This window comes from Eumetopias jubatus, unplaced genomic scaffold, assembly GCF_037043125.1.
Source record: "Eumetopias jubatus isolate StellerSeaLion01/CBP00866 unplaced genomic scaffold, mEumJub1_p1.0 scaffold_1, whole genome shotgun sequence".
Lineage (NCBI taxonomy): Eukaryota > Metazoa > Chordata > Mammalia > Carnivora > Otariidae > Eumetopias > Eumetopias jubatus.
The window spans coordinates 58,604,845-58,623,080 of NW_028274807.1; the positions used below are offsets into that span (position 1 = coordinate 58,604,845).

Here is an 18,236-nt window from a genome sequence, read left to right on the forward strand (position 1 = left end):
GCAAAACATACTCCTCTGCTCCATTCAGAGCTGAGGAGTTTGCCAAAGCCAGGGGTGATTCAGGAAGCTGGGTAGTCTCTAGCTTTCCGCCAATCCAAAGCTAACAGCTCTGTCTGCATTTCATGCATCCTGAGCCCTCAAATAACTGCTCTGTGGAGTTAACAATGTCAGAATTCTGATTTGCATCTCATTGTAAGTTACTGTTGGCAGAATAGCTTGTGCTTTTGGTTTTTGTTCTCAGGAAACACTGAATATCAGAGTTGATTTTCCAAGGACTGAAACAAGCAAGCTTTCTAACAGATTGCTAGTTATTCCTGCTGATGGCTAAAAATTCAGATAAGCAAGAGACAAATTTCCTAAAACAAGATATATTGCAGATGCTTTCTTGCCATTTTGAGATACATACAGCCTTCTGAGACTCCATATTCAATCCAGTGGGTTCCAAACAGATCTAAAATGGTTCAGTTCAATAGGAAATAGATGTTGGGTGCTAGAGTCCGTTCTAAGATAACCAAATTGGAGAAAAGTTATTAAAACTATATGAGTGGATCTGGTCTTAGACTTTTAAATAAATTCACTTTAAAATAATAGGACTATTGCAGCCGGCAAGGAAACAGAACTTCTGGTAAGCTGTATGTCGGAAATCTTGGACGGAGTTGAGAGAAAAAAGCAAACTTAAAGGCCCATGGGCTTCATCTCCTTCTCTTGTGGAGGCTGAATCGGGGGGAGGATAAGACCGCCTTTCTTACGCAAGAGAGCAATCTCTTCCTTTAAGGCCACAATCCTTTCTGCCTGGAGTTGGATCAATTCAATGACCTTCTCTCTTGCCACAATGTCCGCTTTCCGAGGGCCCTGGAAGGCATTGCCCTGTTAAAAGAAAACACCTCCCTGCTTTAAGCATCACGCGTAATGTGAAAAATTCCCCATTCTTATGTTAGGAGTGCCTATCTTACTGTCAGTTGCTTCTTATTTTAAGGGGCCTTCAATTCTTCCACTGAAATCCCACCATTAGAAATGTGCCCCTCTGGCTAATGAGTAACTCTTAAAATGCAAATCCCACTAAGCTAGCTATCCTTCATTCCTACTGTAGAAGGGCTCAGCACTGGAACCATAAAAGACGGGGTGCCCCCTTTTTCTATACGGCCCATATTTTGTTTCCCAAAAAGGAAATCTCTATTTGCTCATCCAATTCCTTCTCTTGTCCAGCCAACTCCTGCTTATGCTCCAGACATCACTTTTAGGGAGTCCTTTGTCCTGTGGACCAGATTAGGATTTCCTGTTCTGTGTTCTTTCAGAACATCCATCATAAATCATTGTGATTATGAGACTAAACCATTAAAATTTATATCTGAGACTCCTTTTTTAGGTTGAAAAAGTGGCAGTTTCATATGGTTCAACCTAAATGCCTGTTTGAGTTCTTGTAAGAGCCTGTGCCTTTAAGAGCTAGATGGATCTCACCACTCTACCCAGCACCTGTCCTGGAGCGTGTTACATAAGGACATGCTCAAAAAGCTTTGAATGCATGTTAAAGGGAAGAAGACACTTATGTAGTATATCCATTCTGTGCTTAGAGCAGAGGCAGCCATCATGTGACCTCGAAGGAAACTCCAAAGCATCACTGAGAGAATCAGAGAGCTAATGGCCCTGGCATCACAGGCCCACTAAGCCAAAAACCCTCAGTCATCACCTCCAGACTTCTTGTTAGTGAGGAAAATGACCCTATTTAAGCTACTCTCCACAGGGCTTTTGGCTACTTGTAGCTAAACCCATGTCTCAGCTCATGGCATCACTCCAGCTGGTCACTTTGAAGTCACCTTAACTTTCCCTCATTTTCCTCACCATATCCAGTCAAAGTTTGGCTATTCTTACTTTGAAATGTCTGATCCTTTTTTGTTCTTGCCATCTATGCCTAGACTGTTGGAAGAATAATAGCAATGGACTCAGCCTAGGAGGTGGACAGACCTTGGTTTAAAAACTAAGCACCATTCATTAGCTCCGAGGCAGTTACTTAACTACTCTGAGCTTTGGAAAGTAGTATTTTGAGACTAGTAGTATGAGACATTCCACGTAAAGAGACTATACATGAAAATCTATTACTTTAACACCAAAAAAATTATCTATGTGAAGATACGTATGTAAGGATCTGCTATGTAAAGAGACATATACTATTTCCTTTCCCATTTAACTGATCTACTCAAACACTTCAGACTCTTTTCTCCAATATATCTGGACTTATCAAAGCACAAAAGCCAACAAGTGTGTATGACTGCTTATTCTATGAAGATCGTGTTTAGGCATTAACCTTCTGGAACACTGTCCTGATTCTTAACTCGAAAATTCTCAAGTGGATAAAAGGCCCTCAATACTCAGATTTCTAGTATCCTCTCATACCGAATTTCTAATAATAAACCTCCCAAATCCTCTTATTCATTCTTTTTTCTAGACTTGTGCTTAGACAGGTAGTTCTTAAACTCTAGCCTGCATCAGAATCATCTGGAAGGCTTGTTAATGTAGCTGGCTGGGCCCCTCCCCCAGAGCTGCTGATTCAGTAGATCTGTGGGTGGGGCCCGAGAATTTGCATTTCTAATAAATTCCCCAGGTGATGCTGATGCTGTTTTTCAGGGGACCACACTTTGTGAACCCCTGGCTTAGACCATTTCCAGGATGCTTAAAGAAAACCAAGGGAAACAATGGGTGTTTTTGCAGATACTTCTCTAAGAACATGACATATATTTTAAAACGTGTCGCATATGTGTTAGGTTCCTAAAGGACACCTCACCTAGGTGAACCTTGAATCAGGTGAACCTGCATTAAATAAGTTATCCACCATATACTATGTATTAAGTATTATGTCAGGATCAATAAATATTATATAAGAAAAAGTTGAAAGCCATAAAAAGTAACAAGTGTTTTAATAAAGTAATATGAGATCCCACAATTAAAGATACCCACTTTAAATCAAATGAAATAAACAAATATTGGAAATGGGTATTTGTTACCAAATTTAGGGATTATTTTGGTGCCATTTGTACCTAACTAACCTTACCTCTCCAGGGCTAAGGCAAACCCCATAGATTAGTACATATGTAAACTCGTGGCACCCAAAAGGCATACAGTAAAACTAGTCCCTCAGGCTCACCTATAAAGTAGGTACTAGCAACTTCATGTCCTCAGGGACCCAGGTGGACTGAAAGTGGCACAAGATCAAGGTTTGTTTAAATGCCAGTACTTGATATTCCTGTGAATAGCTACCTTCACAGAGCTTCCCCAACTCTGATAAAAGGTCTGAAGAAAAGCAACATACCTGCTGGTTCTGTAGTGTATTCAACTGAGAATCAAGTTTCTTCTTTTCAATACATAAATCATTCATCTGATGAAGCTTTTGAGTGTGTTCCTTTGTCTTCATCATCAACTCCCATCGTACCTGAGCAATCTTTTCCTGCCAGGACAGGAAGATACAAAATGGGTTAATAAGAGAGGAAACAGAAAAATACATGTCCAGATTTGATCAAAACCATTCAGCAAATATGCATATGAAAAAACATAATCGAAAATCACTATGAAAATGCAACCAGAGCCAACTGTATTGGCTCTGGTTCAATTAGAGAAAAGAAGAATGTAGGTGTGCTCAAAGATACAAGGAGGTAAAAAAGATAGGCATAGATATCACTTCATGGTTGAAGAATGAAATCAGTATGCAAACTGAGTGCTGCTATTCATTACTTAAAAGGAAGAATACTAATCTAAGCAGCAAACTTTCATATATTGTTCTTTCCCCAGGCTTGGCCCAAGATCCTCAAGTAGCTAGCTTGAATGGCCATACATCTCCTGGTGGCTTTCCTTTGTTCTCTTACTGCTCCAAAAATTATTTTAGATTGCACATATTATCTCCAGCATTCCCCTCCCTGAAAATCTTGGATAAGCAAAGATGAGACAAGATGACACTAGGAACCTCTTCTCCTGCCCTGTCTACTGATAAGACAGGAAACTGGAGAAGTCATAACGACTTGGGGGCTTATAAAATCTTTATACAAGCTCCTATCTTTGAATCTGGCTACAATTGGGACACTGCCTCATCTAATAGCTCAGGGAACAGTGTAGGCATTAACATCTTCTAAGACCCTACCAGCGAAATAGTCCATACCTGGTTATAGAATTTATTATTTAGAGATGTTTTCTAATTTCCAGATATGAACAGCATGTAAAAGCTACAGGGAGCACTACAACTGCGATCCTCAGAGCACGGCGGTTCCACCTCTAACACGGTCAAAGCATTTATTTATATGTTATTGTAGACCTCAGAGGGGAATCCTGGTCATAGTCCATGCCATTTTGTTATATTTTCATGTACCCAGGACCCCAAAACCTAGTGCTGGTGCTTTCACCCCAAGACAGACAAGTCCCTTCAACTAAGTGAATGGTCAGGATGCTGAGACAGGCTTAAGATCATGGGGGAGCTGAGCGGGGCCCACAGACTCGTCTCTGGCTGCTCAGATGCTTCGCAGGAACCACGGACAGTGTTTCTTGCCTTGACCCACGTTCAGCCAAGGCAGGTCACCTGTTGTCTCAGCCATACCTCCCACATCTTCATTTCCTTTGCATTCGTTAGCTCCTTTCGAAGTTTTTTGATCTTTAGTTCTTCAAGCGTTGTGTTCACAGAAAGTGTCTGAAGGGCTTCTAGGTCTATCACACGGCCAAACTTGCTGATCATTAGTTGATGGACCGTTTCTTCCATTTCTAAAGAAAGACATCACTGTCTTAGGTTGTTCCGTGGCCCCCACTGTTATTAAATGAACAATACCAGTAGCAACAACATTCCAAAGAACAGGTGGATGTTCAGAGGATGGTAAAAGATTTTATGTTACCAGTTGACTTGTCCTCTGTGACTCTTCGGCAGCTCCTTTCCTCACTTACAATGCCCATTCCTGGTTGTCTTTTCATCCACTTGAAAATCCTGTGTAAAGCAGACTCCGCTTTCCCCCAGATGCTTCCACCCTCTGCTGTGCCCCTCCTCAGACTGTGAAGGGCCCCAACTGGACAAGGGACTCCTCAGATTTTTTTTTTTTTTTTTTTTTAGTTACTGATCTCTACGGCATCTCGTGTTAAGAACAGAGCAGGCACTTAGAGGAAGTTTCCATCATACTCCAAGTAAAAATTAAAGTCTGATTCTCAAACATTCCAGGCTCATTCTCATCTCAGTTCCCACCGACTGGAATGTTCTTCCCCAAATAACCACATGGCTCCCTCTCGCCAGCCCATTTTCTGAAAGCAAGTTGTAAGGCTCATTTCCAATACACTCAGTTCTGAAGGGGTAACCAAGGTCCTCGTGCTCTAACCAGGGAAAACCACACCTTACCAGTATGCCACCTTTCCAGGGAGCGGTTTCTGGCTCCTACGGACCTGAGCACTCTTTTCCGTCCCTTCTTAATTTTTCTTCTTAGCAATGATCTCCATCTAACATGCAATATATCTTACTTTTGTTTACTTTCTTTCCTCAACATGAGAACCCTGGAACTTCTAGGGAAAATTCCATTTGTGGGATCTGAGCTCCCCAAGAAAATGTAATTCTTGTAACAAGACTTTCTCAGGTACCAGACTGTCCCCTAAGTGAAGTCCGAAGGCCCTAAGGTATCAGAAGATGATACAGTTCTGCAATGGTGTGGAAGTTTGTATCTGGTGTCATTGTTAGGGTTTGACTATAAGGATATAACTGGCATGACTGCTGTTGTGCATGACCCGGGAAGGGCTGTTCACTTGTATTCTGTGTGAGTATAGTCCCCATGGACTTGTGTAATGTGGCGGCCATGATAATCAGTGATGCAAAAACGAAATGATGCTTAGATTATTTGCACACATGTGCTAGCCTGTGGCTGCCGGCTTGGCCTCAGTAAGAACCTTGAGACTCCCTCCAGCTAGTGCCCTCTCCCATGACAGCCTCATGTACTAGGACGTGGACTGTGGTCCTTGCCATTCCCCCGGTGGAGCCAGCCTAATGCCCTTCTCCTGATTTGATTAGGCCAACTAGTGTTTACCAGGGACATAAAGCCTTCTGGGATATTTACCACATGCCTTCTCCATGGCCAAGAGCTGTGTTCTCCTTGGAATGTGAACTTATTCCTTCCCACCACCATGTTCTAGACTCTCCTCTTCTTGTTCACTGAGTCTATGGAAGGAGGAAGGCAACCTCAAGCCAACTGTGGTGTTTCTCATCACTGCTAAGCCTTTGTTCTCTGGCTTACAGAAAAGGAACCCACTCCTAGTTCCACCTTCAGAATCAGGAAAACTTTAACCAGACTCACAACTTGCTTTTCAGAAAATGAGGTGGGGGCGGGTGGGGAGAAGAACTGAAAGTTGCTGAGTAAAACTTATACCACATGGAACTATTCCCTTTTATTTCCATTAACACTGAAAATTTGCATAATTCATTTCATCTTCACACATTTTCCCAAAATGAAAGTTTGCCCAAACTGAAACAAGCTTCTTTCCTTGTTTTCATACTAGTTTATTCCTTGGTTTGATGAATAGTACTTTCAAATATAAACAACATTCATGGCCTACTGAAGCCAGAGGAATGTGAAGTACATGAGAAGCACCGGGACCTCAAGGCTTACACCTGACAAAACTGTGTGTCTCAAATCAGTGTTATTTAAACATGCAGTCCTAGTATGTATTTTTTTATTTTATAATCCAGCTGCTCATGAAGGCAGAACCAGCTGCCCATGAAGGCAGAACCATCAACACTCACTGGAAACTGGCCTCTACAAATCCAAGCAACTTGGATTGGTTGACTAGTTGACTACTATAGGCTTCCCATTTTTTTTTCTTTTTCAAATTAATATATATATATATATATTCAATTGTAAAATACATAACATAAAATGTATCATTTTAAACATTTTTAATTGTACAGTTCTGTGGCATTAAAATAGATACTAAGATATTAGCAATATTGTTGTTTTTATTTTTAAGATTTTATTTATTTATTTGACAGAGACACAGTGAGAGAGGGAACACAAGCAGGGGGAGTGGGAGAGGGAGAAGCAGGCTTCCCGCCGAGCAGGAGCCCGATGCCCGCATCATGACCTGAGCCGAAGGGAGACGCTGAATGACTGAACCACCCAGATGCCCCAATATTGTTGTTTTTAAAGTTGGAAACTTCACAACTTACACTTCTGTTCCATATATCAAATATTTGAAATGTATTTTAAAGGATAATAATCTTTATACTGTGCATCTTATAATATCCACAACTCCAGATAGATTAAAAATGCAAATATGAAGAACACTACTAATAGAGGACACTATGGACAAAATATCTTTATGATCTCAAAACAGGAAAGGATTTCTTAAGCAAGATATATACACAGACACAATGCACAAACCACAAATATTGATAAAATTAACTATATTAAGATTTTAAATGTCTATATCCCAAAAGGATACACTAAACAAAGTAAAAAGGCAAGTCACAAGAAGAAATTTGAAGTGCCTTAAAAGACAGAATATAGAAAGAACTCCCTAAATCAGTAAGAAAACAAGTAGAAGTAAAAAACTGGTAAGGTTTATAACAGGCAAGTTACAGAAAAGGAAACACAAATAAATGGCAATTAACTAATGTACGTGAAGATATTTAACCTCACCAGAACCCAGGAATCATGAATAAAAACCACAGTGAAATACAATTTAACATCCACCAGGCTGGCAGATATATTAAAGTCTGACAGCATCAAATGCTCCTGAGAATATGGAGCCTGAGCCGTTCTCACTGCCAGGGAAGTGGCAGGCCGGGGTGGGGGGGGAGGCGGGGGGGGAGGGTTGGAGATAAAATGATACAACCACATTGGAGAGCAGCTTGGCAATATACAGGAGTGCCTGCCGGAAATGCATAACACCCCTCTACAACCCAGACACCCCAGTCCTGGGGATTCACTTTCTCCCGTGCACAAGGAGATGTGTACAAGAAGATTTACTATAGCTCTGTCTTCATGAAAAATTAGAAATACCTGAAATATCCATCAACAGAAGATTGAAGAAAGAAGTTCTTTCAGAGTCCTACAATGGAATATTATCGTAACAGTTAAAGTGAATAAATTACAGCAGTATGGATACCTCTCAAAAATTGGTTTAATGAAGTGAACTGCAAAATGATATGAATAATATTACAGTTAAAAACATGCAAAGTTGTTCCATATGTTGTGTGTGGATACATACATATGCATATGTGCTCACCTGCCAGTTGACCCTGGGGAAGGGCCTAGGGGAACAGTAGCAGAAAGAGGAGGGCCTTCAGTTGTATGGGCAATGTTTTGATTCCTTAAGCTTGGCGGCTAGTTATGTTGCTCTATATTTCATCATGCATAAAACCTTTTAAACTTAAGAGAAACAGTTTCTATGATAAAGGATTTTTTTTTTTAAAGATTTTATTTATTTATTTGAGAGAGAGAGTAAGAGAGAGAGAGAGAGAGCACATGAGACGGGGGAGGGTCAAGAGGGAGAAGCAGACTCCCCGCCGAGCAGGGAGCCCGATGCGGGACTCGATCCCGGGACCCCAGGATCATGACCTGAGCCGAAGGCAGTCGCTTAACCAACTGAGCCACCCAGGCGCCCAAGGATTTATTCTTTTAAAACAAGAACGTGACCATTCATTCAGTGGTATCAGGAGAGATGGTAGCTAGGAAGACGAGCAAGTGTTTCCTTGCTCTCAATGGTTCTGATTCTGTGATAACTTACTGTTTTCAAAGCTGGAGGTGGTCACTTAATAGTTCCCTCTCTTATCAAGATAGTACGGGATAACCCGTGGGCTTATTTACTCACTGCTTATAGTTTTTGCCATCTCTCTCTTTTCTCGGATAAGCTGTTTGCGCCTCTCCCGGCAGTCCTTGTTAAGTTTTTGCTGCTTGGAATTTTCTTCATGGAGCTGTATGATTCGTTCTTGGAGCCGTCCCAAGGAATGGTTAGAAAAGACCAAGGTTCCAGAAAGATCATTAGGAATTTCTCCAAATGCTACATACTCTACCTATCAAAACCAAAACAAAACCAAGATCAAACTAAATGTAAGATCATAGAAAGCACTTCCTTTTCTGTCCCTTGTCCCTTGGACTTCTGTCATTCCCACCACTGAGTAAGGTAAAAGAGCTGGAGTTGCCTTCAGATAGTAAGCCACATTATGTCCCTGTAGGGACAGCAAATCTTCCCCCAGACCATGCCTATTATCTGCTGCATAACCATGGAACAAACATGTCACGGTGGGTGTAGTGTAGGCAAATCGCTACATAAAGCCAATCCAATTTGGGTCAGGTTACACAAAATATATGTGAGGCTGATCTAAGTTTTTCTTCTAAAATACAGCTTTCTCTCTTTACCTGACAAAATAGGGTACAGAATGCATCTCTGCACCTTAATATACGCTGTAATTCTAATGAGTGTGGAAATGAACCAAGAGGCAAGAAAAAGAAAGGACATTTTACTTTTGTCTTGCCCTCCCTCATTAACAAGCAGAGATTATGATAATTCTTGCATCATTAATTCATGTCTATTTGAAGATGGTGTGAAAAGATGTGCACAAGATCCAAGATTTCAACTTCCAAACCATTCCATTCTTAAGTCATAAGCTCCTTGGGGCACCTGGCTGATTCAGTTGGAAGAGCATGGGACTCTTAACCTCGGGGTCGTGAGTTTGAGCCTCATGTTGGGGTGTAGAGATTACTAAAAATAAATAAACTTACTAAAAAATAAATTAAAAAAATTAAGTCATAGGCTCTTCATTTCTTCAGACCTGAAACAATTCATTGGCCTTTGGAAGTGATAATGGGCCATCGGGAAATACATATGTTTGACTCTTACTCTTTCACAACAATTTGAGAATGCATAAGAAAAGCTGGGGCGTCATTATTCAGGTAGAATTCTCAGCAAAGGGTTGCATTTCTTCCCACAAGTGACCCAAGAATCTTTTCTGGGAAAGCCTCGTTGTGGTGGCTCTTCTGCTCAGACAGGGTGGCGCATCGTCTCCAGACCCATCACCTGGTGGAGCTTGAGTGGAATCACGACCAGCAGTTCATTTAGCCGCTGCTGCTTCTCTCGTTGGTAAGCCTCCAGGGCCTCCTCAGCTACATTCAGGTTAGCTGCCACAACTTTCACCTGTGGAGAGCCCCATGTGTGAAATGTGATAAATGGGGACATCTTGGGAGATGAGCAGGACCTGCTCTGTTGGGCTATGATTAAATGAATGATCCCAGTTTGCAGCCCAGGGATATGTGTTATTTTTTTCCTGCTAAGTCATGATCCACACTACTTTTTCAATCATTCCTATTCCCCAGTAGTAAAGGGCTCATGAATAAGAGTTCAGATGTCCTCATCTCCCTTTTATTTTCTGCATGAAAAGTACCTCTCAGCATGGAATGTCTTTGTCAAGATGGTGGGAATCTCATTGGGCCATCAATGACCTCAAAAAACAAAAGGAAAAAGCCCTTTAAAGCAACAAAACTACTAACTACAGTACTCATAAAGCACGTTCTTCATCTAAAAAACTTGAAAGTTTTCCAAATCCTTTTCCATTTGCAAGAGGAGAAGCAATCTATCAAAAATATTCGTGAATATGAACTCTAAATGATACTTTCCAGCCACTGGATGCACTCAGCCGAAGAATTAAATGAAGTCAAAGAAGGACTTCTCGAGAATGATGCCACTATTGATTGTCTACTACTGCTACACCATTTGGGATGTGAAAAATTTCCTCACATGTGTTGTTTTAACAATTCAGTTAACTCCTGCAAGGTGACCCAATTAATAGGGGGCATTTGTGATCAATTAAATAAGATCAAGATATCCACTGATCTATTTGACAAAATTGGTAATTGGGGATCCTATCTAAGGCATGTGATCATAATTTTGGGCCTAATACTTGTTTCATGTTCATCCTTTTGCATGTGCTGATGCATGTACCGTTTGCTGCCCATCATGACCCCCTGGAGCCATACCACAAGCCCCTGGGCCGACCCCTGGAGAGATTCTAACTGCCCTACAGCCCGCGGCCCCATTTCAGCAGGACAGCAGCCACAGCAGTCATCGTCCCATTCCCTAAGGGCAGTTAGGGTTACTATTCCAGGGGGAGGAATGAGTAAGGGACAGGCAGGTCTAAGTAGGGAGAGATAGATAGGGGGCTATGTGATCAGGCTCAAAGAAATCCCAAAAACGTGAGGTGTGGGGAACCCAGAGATAAGGGGACAAACTGGACCACCCTGCCCTAGGCGTGGGGGGGTGGGTGTCTTTTTTATGATAATCGCCTGTGACCAACAAAGAATAACCAGACCCTAAAAAGGAAGTAAGCCATTGAAGGTCTTATCACTAGTCCTTGCTCAATGGTGATATCAATAGAGATGTTAGAAGAATTCAGGTTCCCTGATTAGCTTTCTATAAAAGACTAACCCTAAGGATCCTCAGTGGCAACCCTGTCCGGACCCCTCTCACTCTGTTTCTATTTATTTTTATCTTACTTTTTTTCATTTCTGTTTTTGTGAATGTTTCCTAATATACAAAATACATTAGTACAATATTTCGTGAATATAATTTGTAAATAAATATACATATATTGTATATAAATGTTTTTTACTTATAGAAGTATGTAATAAAAAAGTTTGGAGATCAATGATTTAGATAAAGGAAGGTCAACCTTCAAAAGAACCAACAGCCCCTACCACAACTGTGCTTGAAGAGGAAAAACTTAAAATATAACACTTAAAATGTTTAGGGGCACCTGAGTAGCTCAGTCAGTTAAGTGTCTGCCTTGGGCTCAGGTCATGATCTCAGGGTTCTGGGATCGAGTCCTGTGTCAGGCTCCCTGCCAAGCAGGGAGTCGGCTTCTCCCTCTGTCTGCTGCTACTCCTGCTTGTGCTCTCTGACAAATAAATAAAATCCTTAAAAAAATAAATAAAATGGGGGCACCTGGGTGGCTCAGTCAGTTAAGCGTCTACCTTTGGCTCAGGTCATGATCCCAGTGCCCTAGGATTGAGCCCCGCATCAGGCTCCCTGCTCAGTGGGAAGCCTGCTTCTCCCTCTCCCACTCCCCCTGCTTGTGTTCCCTCTCTCACTGTCTCTCTCTCTCTCTGTCAAAAAAATAAGTAAAATCTTTAAAAAATAAATTAATTAATTAATTAAAATAAAATTAAATAAAATGTTTCTTCTCTGGGGAGAAGGCCTAACTCATGTCATTTCTATGAAACAGCAGTACAGTAGCTGGGAGGATGGCTGGCACGCTGGGAGAGGATAAATAAGTAAGCACACCATCATACTTTTTTGGATAGTGTATCATGTTCCTTTTTGAGGTTATCGATAATTTTCTTTTCTTCAACTAAGGCCTCCTCAATGTCCAGCCTTTTCTCTCGAAGTTGAAGGGCCAATTCAAAAAGACCCACATCACAATCTGAAAAGACAGTCAAAATTAAAAGAAACCCCATTGTCATGGAATGTACCGATATTAGAAGTGTGGACTTTGGAGCTTCAGAATTAATAATGACCATTTGTTGGTCCACTCTAGCACACTTTCACTCCACTTCAGGCTCCACTGTTCCAGGTGGAAATTATTAATAATATAAGTAATCCTGATAGTACTTCTGATACCAGCATTGACGTCCCGAGCAGTACCGTGAGCCAGGCTTTCTGTTTAGGCCTCCTTTTATGTACGTTCTCTCACTCAAGTCTCCTAGGCCCTTGCAAGGTAGAAACTATTGTTCCCACATTATAGGTGAGCACCCAAAGTCTCAGAGAAGTCATGTAGCTGATATGTGACACAAAGGAACTCAGGTACAGTATCCCTGTATTAATTTCCACTATATCACACCACAGTCCACCAAGCAATAGATAAAGAAGGTGAAAATAAGAGTATTACAGTAGAATTTAGAAACTTTAGTTCTAGCCCTAGTTCCACCACCAAACTAGCTGTGGGACTTTTTTCAGGCCATTTAATCCTGCTGTAAACAAGGATTGTTTACAAGGATCCTGCTGTAACAAGTTGCATTATAATCTTTCGAGCTCTATTTCACTCATACATATGATTTTAGGAAGACTCTTGTTTGCAACATTAAAACGGGATTTAAACTTTACTTGAAATTAAGCTTTAAAATTTTATTTAAAATCTATATAAAGTGGCTACAAAAAATAAATTTCATACTAAAAAGAAGTTGTTTTTTCTGTACTGGACTATTCATCTATTGAGACTGTGAGACTATTGGTCTGGCTGCTTCAGACTGGTTTTACCAGTGAAAACAGTGAATATAAATTGCTAAGCATCTCCAGGAAACCGACACAAAGTACCCTTACAAAACGGATTTTAAATATGAAAATTTGAATGGGTTTGTCAAACAGAGAAAGCTTTGTAAAAAAAAAAAAAAATACATGCACGTGCGTGCGCACATGCACCCACACACTGCGATCTGTTATTTCTGCATAATTTGACTTTGAACCAACTATAAGTTATCTGCAAATTATTTGTCATTCATAAATGACTGCCTAAGGGAAAAGAAAATAAATCATCCAGAGAGCCAAATAAAAGTATTCATTAGACTACTTCATAAAACTTCAACCACGCTCCCCTTAAATTTTATTATAAGACAACCGAGAAACCACAAAAGGATCTCCTTGATATTATCAGTCCATATTCACACTTCACAGAGAACATATGGTTTTCTCCAACTTACTTGTTGGGCAAATAGAATCATCAAAAACTTCATCTTCAGATCCAGACTCATCTTCATCACTCTCTAAGCTAGATTCTTCTTCACTTGATTCATCACTATCTTCATCTTCATCTAAATAGAGAAGAAGGCATTATTAATAAGCAGAGAAGTTCCTGTGTTAAGATAAATCTCAGATTTTAAAAATAAAGGGTTTTTTTCAATGAGTTAGTCACTAAGAAAATAACAGGTAAGGCAGGCAATGAGTCAATATTTTTAGAAGAGTTTAAAATGGTTAAAGAAAATATTACCCAAAGAAATCTACAGATTCAACGCAATCCCTATCAAAACACCAATAGTATTTTTCACAGAACTAGAATGAATACTCCTAAAATTTATATAGACCCACAAGAGACCTTGAGTAGCCAAAGCAATCTTAAAAGAACAAAACTGGAGGTATCACAGTCCCAGATTTCAAGATATACTACTAAACTATAATAATCAAAACAGCATGGTGCTGGCACAAAAATAGACACATAGATCAAGAGAACAAAATAGCCCAAAAATAACGCCACACTTATATGGTTGCTCTATGACAAACGAGGCAAGAATACACAACGGGGAAAACACAGTCTGCTCAACAAGTGGTGCTGGGAAAACTGGACAGCTAGATGCAAAAGAATGAAACTGGGCCACTTTCTTATACCATACATAAAAAAGAACTAAAAATGTGAGTTCAACCTAAATGTGAGACCTAAAACCAGAAAACTCCTAGAAGAAAATGTAGGCGGTAATTTCTTTGACATCAGCCATAGAAACATCTTTCTAGATATGTATCCTAAGGCAAGAGAAACAAAAGCAAAAATAAACTATTGGAACTACTCCAAAAAAAAAAAAAAAAAAAAAAAAAGCTTTTGCAGAGTGAAGGAAATCATCAGCAAACCAAAAAGTCAACCCAGTGAATGGGAGAAGATATCTGCAAATGATATATCCAATTATTGGTTAACATCCAAAATATATAAGGAACTTATACAACACCAAAAAATCCCACCAATCTGATTAAGAAATGGATAGAGAACCTGAATACATTTCTCCAAAGATGACATACAGATGGTCAACAGATGCATGAAAAGATGCTCAACATCACTCATCATCAGGGAAATGCAAGTCAAAACCACAATGAGATATCACTTTACACTTGTCAGAATGGTTAGATTCAAAAAGACAAGAAAAAACAGATGTTGGCAAGGATATGGAGAAAAAGGAACCCTCACACACTGTTGGTGGGAATGTAAATTGGCTCAGCCACTGTAGAAAACAGTATGGTGGTTCCTCAAAAAATTAAAAATAGAATTACCATATGACCCAGCAATTCCACTACTGGGTATTTACCCAAGGAAAATGAAAACAGTAATTCAAAAAGATGTATGAATTCTTATGTTTATTGCCAGCAGTATTTACAATGACCAAGATATGGATTAATGCTGTCACAAAAAAGAAATGAGATCCTGCTACTTGCAACAAACTGGGTGGACTTAGAGGGTATAATGCTAAGTGAAATAAGAGAAAGAAAAATACCATATGATTTCACTTACACAGGGAATCTAAAAAACAAAACAAATGAACAAACAAACAAACAAAAAAAGCAGAAACAGACCATAAATACAGAAAACGGATTGTCACCAGAAGCAAAGGGGGCGGGGGCAGAGGGATGGGCAAAATGGGTGAAGGGGCGTGGAAGGCACAGGCTTTCCAGTTATAGAATGAATAAGTCATGAGATGAAAGGTACAGCATAGGGAATATAATCAATAGTATTATATTAGTGTTACATGAGGACAGATGGTAGCTGCACTTGTGTTGAACATAGTATAACATACAGAGTGGTGGAGTCACTGTGTTGTTCACTTGAAACTAATGTAACATTGTGTGTCAACTATAATTCAATCAAAATATTATTTTAAAATAATAATAAAATTCTACAAAATAAAATAACAAAGTAAAAAGAAAAAAACAAATAAATAAATGGTTGGGGACACAGAGACCAAAACTCAAATGCCTGAAGGTTGTTCAATTAATTTCAAGGCACTGAATCAAAGAAAGTTGAGACCAAACTGCCAAGCTGCTTCTGCTGTGACCTGCCTAACACACACTTGGTTTTATAGGTCCACAATTCCTAAATCATAGTGCCTTGGGAGGGGGAAAAAGAAACTTCCATAACTTATCTGAAGTAATGCTATATATTATCCTTATTTAACCTACTTAGTATGAATATTTGTGTCTTGCTGTAGAAATATTAAGGTGTTTGATTTAGAGATCCTGCTCTAAGCCCTGCTGGGTGTGTTAGTTGACAAAGACTCTCTCCTTTGACCAAACTTGAGTCAGGCTCCTCTGAGTTCTCTTTCTGACCCATAGTGGACCATGAGCTCAGTTCTTGACCCATTTAGTCCAGTTTAAGCAAGAATCCTGCTGAGTCAGTTTAGTAAAAATCTCACACCCTTGATACCTGATCAGATTCCTCCTTAATCCTTACCCTTACTATCTTTTCACTCTGGCCAATCTCCAGCAAAAATCCTGTTAGGTCAGTCTAGCAAAGAATTATCCTACCTCTTAGTAATTTTCCATTCACTGACTCCCACCCTGCTACTTGGCTATAAATCACTACTTGTCCTTGTTGTATTCAGAGTTGAGCTGATCTCTCTCCCCTATTATAAAATCCCACTGTAGTGGTGCCCCTGAATAAAGTCGGCCTTATTATTCTTTAACAAGTGCCATGAACAGTTTTTTCTTTAACAGTGTCATATACGATATCTTTTATAAAATATAAAAAATACTAAAACTCATCTGCCCCCAAGAGTTTCAGATAAGGGACTGTAGACCTCTCCCATGCAGCTCTACTCCATTTTCTTTTAAAAAATGTTGAAGCCATCCATGAACCATAGATCACTAATTGGCAATTTCTATTTTATGGATGTCAAGTTAGAAATAAGAGATGGACCTCATACTCTTCAGAAGATTTCTTAAATTTAAGATCTCCCTTAAAATTACTTTAAGCGGTCTGTACCACCTTATGAAATAAATCACCAAAGTTTAAAATTAGACTTTAAAATTCCTACATCAATTTCTGCTTTTGGGAAGACAAAGTAGATCTATTTTTTTTCTTATGTAGAACAAACATAAGATTCTGAAAAATGGAAAGAAAGCAGACTAAATATGAAACTCAGAAGCTGAGGAACAACTGTGGTGAGTTTTTTGGGTCTTCTTTTTGCCTCTTAGATCTCAGACTTAGAAATGAGTAAGTCACCAACCTGGAAACACCAATAGATACAGATATAAAAGGGCCCAACCAGAGCCTACTTTCTCTAGCCAAATGGCCAAGAAAGAGGTGGCCCAACAAGACAAAACTTTTAGACAATATCCTAACCAAACACCACAGGAAAAAACTGTGGTCCCACTCCCACCCCTATCAGCGAAGGCCAAGTGGGGAACCTAGACATCCACCCTTGCAAAGGCACCCAACATTCTCATCACCTAGGATAGTGTCAGAGAAAGCCAAGCAGGGAACCAGGACATTTTTTCCTGCTGGCTGGTGACCAGTCTTGCCCCCAAACCCCACCAAGATGTCTGTGGAGACCACGTGGGTAGCCCGGATTTCTTTCACCTGGCAATAACAAGACTCACTCGCTCCTCCCATAGAGGTCATGTCAGAAGAACCCTAATAGAAAAAAAGAAGAAGAAGAACCTGGAAAGTCAGGACTTTCACCATTGCCCAGAGGTACCAAGGCCATCCCCACTATGTTGTCAGTAGAGACTACATGGGGAACCAGAACTCCAGAACAAGGAGATCCCCCTTCCTTGGAGTCACAGTGAAGGTTGAGTATGGCAATAAGGAGTAGGCACCCAACCCTTTCTCTGGAAGAGCAGCGTTAGAAAAAGCCAAGAAAAACAGAAGACTTAAATAAGATACAGAATCTTATAACATAATATGGAAGTTTCCAGGTTTCAACTGAAAGTCACTCTTTGTAGCAAGAACCAGGAAGATCTCCAACTGAATGAGAAAAGACAATGAATAATGTCAACATTAGGATGGCAGAAATGTTAAAACTATCTGACAAAGTATTTAAAATAGCCATGATAAAAATGCTTCAATAACCAATTATAACACACTTTAAGCAAATGAAAAATACAAAGCCTGGTCAAAGAAATAAAAAGTATCAGAAAGAAAAAGATACAAAGAAGAACTAAATGGAAATGTTAGAACTGAAAAATACAATAACTAGAAGAGAAACTCAGGAGATGGGCTCAACAGCAAAACAAAGGGAACAGAGGAAAGCATCTGTAAACATGAGGACAAAACAATAGAATCATCCAGTTTGAAAAACAGAAAGAAAACTGAAAAACAAACCTCACACCTCAGAGCCTCAGGGACCTATGGGACTATAATGAAAGGTCAAACATTCATGGCATGAGTCCCAAAAGGAGTGAAGAAAAAGGAGGTTCTTAAAAGCACTTGAAGAAATAATGACTGAAAACTTCTCAAATTTGGCAAAAGACATAAGCTGACAGATTAA

At 39.8% G+C, this 18,236-nt stretch overlaps 1 protein-coding gene across 1 annotated transcript in view; it reads right to left on the minus strand.

The window, feature by feature from the left end:
* Positions 1–408: 408 nt before the first annotated feature.
* CFAP44 (cilia and flagella associated protein 44) overlaps positions 409–18,236 on the minus strand; it is a 132,230-nt gene continuing 114,402 nt past the window's right edge. Inside the window, exons 28-34 of the mRNA XM_088027245.1 lie at positions 13,692–13,802; positions 12,288–12,418; positions 10,021–10,137; positions 8,815–9,016; positions 4,577–4,737; positions 3,305–3,439; positions 409–867 (exon numbers count right to left, since the gene is read on the minus strand). Of these exons, the coding sequence (XP_087883371.1) occupies positions 676–867; positions 3,305–3,439; positions 4,577–4,737; positions 8,815–9,016; positions 10,021–10,137; positions 12,288–12,418; positions 13,692–13,802 (1,049 nt within the window). The 3' untranslated portion in view covers positions 409–675. The remainder of the gene's footprint in view (positions 868–3,304; positions 3,440–4,576; positions 4,738–8,814; positions 9,017–10,020; positions 10,138–12,287; positions 12,419–13,691; positions 13,803–18,236) is intronic.